At 47.4% G+C, this 8,045-nt stretch overlaps 1 protein-coding gene across 1 annotated transcript; it reads left to right on the top strand.

Moving 5' to 3' along the window:
* mcrip2 (MAPK regulated corepressor interacting protein 2) lies at window positions 1-8,035 on the top strand. Its single transcript, XM_080520476.1, has 5 exons — window positions 1-470; window positions 617-686; window positions 1,824-1,960; window positions 6,550-6,642; window positions 7,649-8,035. The coding sequence occupies exons 1-5, from the start codon at window positions 416-418 to the stop codon at window positions 7,717-7,719; spliced, it is 426 nt and encodes a 141-aa protein (XP_080376602.1). The 5' UTR covers window positions 1-415; the 3' UTR covers window positions 7,720-8,035.
* The last annotated feature ends 10 nt before the right edge of the window (window positions 8,036-8,045 follow it).

The raw sequence follows: 8,045 nt of genomic DNA, 5'->3' as shown, positions 1-8,045 counted from the left end.
GTCCTACACCCAAGGCTGCTGTGTCCTTGTTTCCTGTCGGATACCGCAGCGGAGCCCCCCTCCCCCTGGTCCCGAGCAGCCCGGACCCCCCAGTGTCCGCTTCGGACTGTCACGAACCCTGGACGTCTGCAGACGCTGCACCTCCTCCTCCTCCTCCTCTTGGTCCCCGACATGTCGCACCGGGTTCTCCTTGAATGACCTCCACGCTCCTCCGGAGCAGCGGACACCTGCAGCGTGGAGAGGGACCTCCTCCAGCGGGCATCGAGGCACCGCGAGCCGGCCTGTCTGCAGGCTGCCGGGCCGAGCCTGGAGCACCTGGCCGGGGAGACCAGCTGTTGCCCCCCCCCACCACATCCCCGCCCCTTCCCCTTCGCGGAGGACCCCCAGTGTTCGTGTCTGAACTCCTGCCGCCCCCATGATGTACACGATCAGCAGGGGTCCCAGCAGGCTGGTCACCCAGCGGAGGACCGGTGAGCTCCGGGTAACACCACCGACCTCAGGCTCGGTGACCAGCCGACTTACGGCTGGACGCACACAGTGTAGTGTGGCGCACAAAGTGGAGTGTGTGGAGAAAAGTGGAGTTTGGCGCAGACTGACTACTGGAATGTCTCTGCAGGTCCCACTCAGCAGATGGAGAACAAGTTCAGCGACTTGAAGCTGAAGCCCACCTCCTGGCTCACCTCCAGGTGAGTCCCTACCCCTAACCCTAACCCTACCCCTTAGCCCTCCGCCTACGCCTCTGCCTTCCCCTCCAAAACGAGGGCAAAGGGATAACAGTTTCAGCCCTTAGATTCCTTATTCACGTGTCCTCCTAGATTGATTGATTGATTGATTGGTTGATTTAATTCGTGATGTGCTGTGGGCTCTTGCTGCCGCGGCGTCCCCAAAAATACTGGGCAGTGAGTCGGGCGGGCGGGTGTGCATCCATTATCGGACAGACCTAGAACCGTTATCGGACACAAGTTCTTCTACCTGCTGAGACAACAGACTTTATTAGATTGTTCTCGTAATGCAGGGACCAATGATCCAACATCCAATGTTTATGAGGAGGAACATTACAAAACATTCAAATTCTCACCATTTAAAAAAAACACAAAAAAACCCCCATCAATCTACAAGAATGAACATTGATGTTGATTTCATGTATTGTTTGGAGCCGGAAACAACTGAGAAACGATATTTGTAAAAACATCTAGTATGAAAAGTAAAGGATTAAAAAAATTACCTGAATGGAGAAATAAAACTGATTTGATGAAAAATAGTTAAATAAACAAAAAATGTAGAAAATAAAATAACATGCATAACATTTTAACTTAAGTTAAAAGTGAGGCTGAGCTGTAAATGTATTTAATGAATCAATTGTAATCCCATTTATTTAGACAAATTAAAATACATTATTCACAACCCTATTGTTTAATAATTTTACTGCTACTAATCTATACCATCTTGTTGCTAAATTATAGTAAAATATCAGTATTGAGTTTGAAGAAATCATCACTAAATATTGTTTTGAGTAAAGCTTGTGAGAGTGAAGTGTAAAATGTTGAATAAAGTTAAAATACATCTTGATTTAGGTTTCCCTTGGTCATTTTAAACAAGTTGCACATAAAGACACAAATTAAAACGAAGGATCTTTGTTTTCTCAGTCTGTAGGTTTGAAAGACACACTAACACATAAACGACATTTAAAATAGAAACTGAAGCTGAAATAACAAACCAGGAGTCACAATAAGAATAGACGTTAAAATAAATTGATTTCAACATTTAAAAACAATCAAACACATGGCCTGATGTCCTGAACATTCCCTCTGACCTCACCGTAGCGCTCCGACGCCCAAGATCGTCTTCAACCGCCTCAATGAGAGGCGTTACCACGGCAACGCTGCCCTGCTGAAGGCCCAGAGCCCGGGGGAGGGATTCACACCGGCACACGAGGAGAACGTCCGCTTCGTGCATGAAGGTGAGGCTCAGCAGTGCCACCACTGGGGGCAATAGGAAGGTGAGGCTCAGCAACACCACCACTGGGGGCAATAGGAAGGTGAGGCTCAGCAACACCACCACTGGGGGCAATAGGAAGGTGAGGCTCAGCAGTGCCACCACTGGGAGCAATAGGAAGGTGAGGCTCAGCAACACCACCACTGGGGGCAATAGGAAGGTGAGGCTCAGCAACACCACCACTGGGGGCAATAGGAAGGTGAGGCTCAGCAGTGCCACCACTGGGAGCAATAGGAAGGTGAGGCTCAGCAACACCACCACTGGGGGCAATAGGAAGGTGAGGCTCAGCAACACCACCACTGGGGGCAATAGGAAGGTGAGGCTCAGCAGTGCCACCACTGGGAGCAATAGGAAGGTGAGGCTCAGCAGTGCCACCACTGGGGGCAATAGGAAGGTGAGGCTCAGCAACACCACCACTGGGAGCAATAGGAAGGTGAGGCTCAGCAGTGCCACCACTGGGAGCAATAGGAAGGTGAGGCTCAGCAACACCACCACTGGGGGCAATAGGAAGGTGAGGCTCAGCAACACCACCACTGGGGGCAATAGGAAGGTGAGGCTCAGCAGTGCCACCACTGGGAGCAATAGGAAGGTGAGGCTCAGCAACACCACCACTGGGGGCAATAGGAAGGTGAGGCTCAGCAGTGCCACCACTGGGGGCAATAGGAAGGTGAGGCTCAGCAACACCACCACTGGGGGCAATAGGAAGGTGAGGCTCAGCAGTGCCACCACTGGGGGCAATAGGAAGGTGAGGCTCAGCAGCACCACCACTGGGGGCAATAGGAAGGTGAGGCTCAGCAGCGCCACCACTGGGGGCAATAGGAAGGTGAGGCTCAGCAACACCACCACTGGGGGCAATAGGAAGGTGAGGCTCAGCAGCACCACCACTGGGGGCAATAGGAAGGTGAGGCTCAGCAGTGCCACCACTGGGAGCAATAGGAAGGTGAGGCTCAGCAGCGCCACCACTGGGGGCAATAGGAAGGTGAGGCTCAGCAGCGCCACCACTGGGGGCAATAGGAAGGTGAGGCTCAGCAACACCACCACTGGGAGCAATAGGAAGGTGAGGCTCAGCAGTGAAACATCTGGATATGAAGCAACACAAAGTGACTTTAACAATGATAAAAGAAGAATCAGAAGAAGAATTGTCTCTATTGTTATTGTAACAGGTACAACGAAGTTGCATATAAAGTTTGGGGGAAAGGACAACAAGGTGAGGAGAGGAGGGGAAAGGACAACGAGGTGAGGAGAGGAGGGGAAAGGACAACGAGGTGAGGTGAGGAGAGGAGGGGAAAGGACAACGAGGTGAGGAGAGGAGGGGAAAGGACAACGAGGTGAGGAGAGGAGGGGAAAGGACAACGAGGAGAGGAGAGGAGGGGAAAGGACAACGAGGAGAGGAGAGGAGAGGAGGGGAAAGGACAACGAGGTGAGGAGAGGAGGGGAAAGGACAACAAGAGGTGAGGAGAGGAGGGGAAAGGACAAAGAGGTGAGGAGAGGAGAGGAGGGGAAAGGACAACGAGGTGAGGAGAGGAGAGGAGGGGAAAGGACAACGAGGTGAGGAGAGGAGAGGAGGGGAAAGGACAACAAGAGGTGAGGAGAGGAGGGGAAAGGACAACGAGGTGAGGAGAGGAGGGGAAAGGACAAAGAGGTGAGGAGAGGAGAGGAGGGGAAAGGACAACGAGGTGAGGAGAGGAGAGGAGGGGAAAGGACAACGAGGTGAGGAGAGGAGGGGAAAGGACAACGAGGTGAGGTGAGGAGAGGAGGGGAAAGGACAACGAGGTGAGGAGAGGAGGGGAAAGGACAAAGAGGTGAGGAGAGGAGGGGAAAGGACAACGAGGTGAGGAGAGGAGAGGAGGGGAAAGGACAACAAGGTGAGGAGAGGAGGGGAAAGGACAACGAGGTGAGGAGAGGAGGGGAAAGGACAACGAGGTGAGGAGAGGAGGGGAAAGGACAACGAGGTGAGGAGAGGAGGGGAAAGGACAACGAGGTGAGGAGAGGAGGGGAAAGGACAACGAGGTGAGGAGAGGAGGGGAAAGGACAACGAGGTGAGGAGAGGAGGGGAAAGGACAACGAGGTGAGGAGAGGAGGGGAAAGGACAACGAGGTGAGGAGAGGAGGGGAAAGGCAGATTACAGACTGCTCTGAGGAGCGAAAGGCGGTGAAGGTACTGTTTGCTTGTCTCTGCAGTTAGTCCAGTTCTGTTGTTGTGAGAAGGCTTGGAGTCCTGAACAGAGCAGCTTCCAGTGGGCCAGGTGAGGGGTTCATCAGGGAAGAAGGGGAGGAAGGGGGGCAGAGCCTTCGTTCCTCACATCCAGGAGAGTTGAAGACCAAACACCAGCCTCGACGACTGGGTGTCTGGAAATCCGAAATAAAGGAATATACTGTGTGTGTGTATATATGTATATATATGTATAGATATACACACAATATAACCTTCATGCGTTTTGCGATCAGAAGGTCCAGCAGGTCTTAATGAAATATTCTTATTGCTCCTGTAGTGTTGTGGTATCAGTGCAGCCTGGAGGCTGAAATAATAGATACAGATGAGTTGGAGTTAAAGAAAATAGAATAAAAGTTGAGCTGAGCATTAAGCTGCTGGAACAGATTGATTAGTCTGGAGGCTCCTTTCATCTTGTTTCGGAGAAAATAATAGAATAAGAAAACTTTATGAAGGAGAGATAAGTACGTTTAATTCCGTTCAGACAACTGGTGAAAGTAATGGACAAATACTTCTAATATTGTAAATAACTTGTGTTCATTGGTTCTTGTGCCTTTTTACTTTTGAAGTATATAATTTCACTAGTAGTGGAGTGTAATATAATCTACTCTACAACTTTGTCTCTACGAAGTATCTCCATAGTATTTTTTCTGACCAGTGAGTTTATTTTAACAAAGAAAATCTCTGCAGGTAAAATGTAATGTTTAGAAAGTGACAGTGTGACACTTGCACCATGTATATTTCGCTTAAGTAATGTTTTTTTTTTTAAACAAATATGTGAATTGAATGCCAACGATTCACAAGTAAGCAGTACTCTGAGAAACATAACTATATAATAATATATATATACATATATATATAATATAAGATGAACCTGCGTTGACGTAAGGAAAACTGGAGTCACGGCTACGCAGACAAAACGGGCAAAAAGTTTGTGAAACTAGACAATGATTATGGCTTTTACCCAGAATGCACTGTGATGGGAATTCCGCCAGCAGACTGATGAAGACCTCGAGATAAACACTTTATTCATGCTCATTTTCTCATGAAAACTTGAGATTCCTGTGAGCAGGAAGTTCTCGGGGCGAAAATATGAACGTCTTTACTGGGAAGGATTTCAACTTGTCTGTCTGAACCACTTTATAGATCTCAAGGTGCTACAAGCAAATCACGAATCTCTGCGTCAACACAAAGTTTTTGGTCTCATTTTAGTTTATATTTTGAAAAGCTGAGCAATCCAGTGTCGTCATATGTTTGTTTTTTTTCCACACACACAGAACATTTGTGGAAGTGATTTATCCCTTCACTCTTATTTTCAACACATGAAACCAGATGAAGAAAAAAGTTGACAATGTCGAAGTGAAGCAAAGTCAGGTGACCTGATCTCATAAACGACAAGTTGCACGTCCACGTCCAGTTTGCTAAAGACTGACAAGAAACGTTTAACCGGCAGGTTTTTTTATCCATTAAAAGGTGGAGAGTTATTCTCTTTTCTTTGACAAATGAAGCTTTTGGATTTAGTTCAATGGTTTGAGGGAAAAGGTAAAGCCTGAAAGAGTCGAGTTCACAGAACTTCAGGATTCATACTTTTAATCTCTTCATCACAAAAATCTGATCAAAAATACATTCAAACTGAATGAAAAGTGATTTCTACTGAAATTCTTCACTTGAGTACAATTTCCAAGTGTTACTGCAGGTTTTTTTACCTTGCTGATGTTGCTTCCACTTGAACATATGGAATCTACTCAACCTGGATTGTATTTATAAAAGTGTTATTTACTTTAAGAGAATTAATAATGGATATAAGTGGCTTCCAGTCTGTTTTAACTGATTTTAGAAGTTAGATTTGAAGATCTGAATTATGTGAAAGTGTAGTTCCATTAATAATCTTTCTGCTCATCTTTAGTTATATGGATATATTATTATGTATAAATTAGTCATTTATTATTTATTTATGTTTAACTGCTGTTCGGGGCAGATTCACTAATCTAGTCGCTCACAGATCCTTTAAATTAGAATATTATTGAAGTATTTTCAGTCAGTATTTTCTTCTCTCACAACATAAAATTGAAAAATATACATTTCTTTAATCTGATCATGGTTTCTGATTTAAAGAAAATTAAATAAATGAAATTCCAATAACATGTCAATAACATGCAGGACAGTTTGTTGAACACGAGCGGAATAGAAATGACCTCAGAGGAGACGAAGACGATAATCCAGCCTTTTATTCACTTCTTTCCATCAGTGGACGACGCGGCTCCGTGGAAGTTTTCTGTTCGTGAGATTATTTCCAACATAAGTCAGAGAAAAGGAGCCTAATGCTCCGTGGTTTACTTGCAGTGTGGCAGGAGGTGCAGCAGAAGCTGGAGGCGTCGGCTGGAAGCCCGGGACCCACTCAGTACAGCGACAAGACGCCCAGCGCAGCGATGAAGAGTGAGTCCCTCCTCATCCTCAGTCAGTCTACTCTCTTTGACATCCGCCTTGATACGAGTCGCCTGCCGACCTTTGAACCGGTGAACTCTTGCTTTTACCCCCCGCCGTGGCCGATAGGCCCCGAAGGGGGATCTTGAAACAGTCTCCGTACGTCCGTCCGTTCGAACGTTTCTACCTATATCTCGGCAACCCCTGGGCCCACAGTGACCAAACTTCACATGTGGATACATCTCAGAGGGGGAAGGGATACTATGGTGACCTTGACCTAATTTGCATATTAAGTAGGTCACAGGGTCACGAAGTGCTTAAAAACACATTTTGGGCTCTGGAGGCCTAGGCTTTTGAGCTAGGGCTCTGAAATTGTATACACACATGATACACACTCCAGGGATAACCTCCAGTACACCAAGTGACCTGACCTTGACCTTGAAGATTGGTAGGGTCTGAAGTTTGCTCGTCATGGTTGCACAATACATGTGTTTTCATATAAACATTTCTCAGCAGTTCCTGGGCCCACAGTCACCAAACTTCACACATGGACACTCCACCTGGGGAGAAGGGGCACCATGGTGACCATGACCTCATTTGCATATCAGGTCACAGGGTCACTAAGTGCATAAAAACACCTTTTTGGCTCTGGAGACGTATTTTGACATAGCTTATGAAGAAGACCTTTCAGATTCTACGTAATTATCTACTAGGACCCATGGAACACCCTCTAGTGTACCAAGTGTGCTGCCTTAGAGCTGCTTTGTGAGAAAATATAAAGCCCTCCGGCGGGGGATTAGCCCAGCAACGGCCTTCTTGTTCTAATTAGTTCTTTCCTCAAAATGTACCTGCTTCAATATCATATTCGTTCAACTGGCTCTGCTTTAGCATTGTTCTCTCTCTCTCTCTCTCTCTGCACCACAACAATGAGTTTAAGAATAATATCTGTCATAAGAAACAGATGAATATTTAAAAGACTGGAACAGTTTGACCTTTGACATCGTGGTTCTGTCCTCAGACTTTGTGGCGATCGACCTGGAGGAGTGGTGGGCTCAGCGCTTCCTCGCCAACATCGCCAACCTGTCGTGACGGACTGACGCTCCCAGGCCTCGGCGCTCCGGTCGCCCGTCACCAGAACCTCTGGCGACGCCCACTGCAGCGGGGCGAGTCATTCTGGAATCTGATTGGACGCCCGGTGCTTTATGCCGCCGTAGAGAAATGTGGGTACAGACCCGCCCCGCTAAGCCCCGCCCACAGACTGAACTCCCGACAGTCTCGTGCTGCGTTCGAGGACCCGTCTCTACTTGAATGTGGCTTCAGATGGAAGCTGTGATATTTTTCTTGGGACTCTCAACTCCTCCTCCTGCTGATCTTTGGATCTGAAGCAACTGAAGAGCAAAACAAAAAAAGTAAAA

Source organism: Blennius ocellaris (assembly GCF_963422515.1).
Source record: "Blennius ocellaris genome assembly, chromosome: 3".
Lineage (NCBI taxonomy): Eukaryota > Metazoa > Chordata > Actinopteri > Blenniiformes > Blenniidae > Blennius > Blennius ocellaris.
This window is presented reverse-complemented; position numbering and strand designations above follow the sequence as displayed.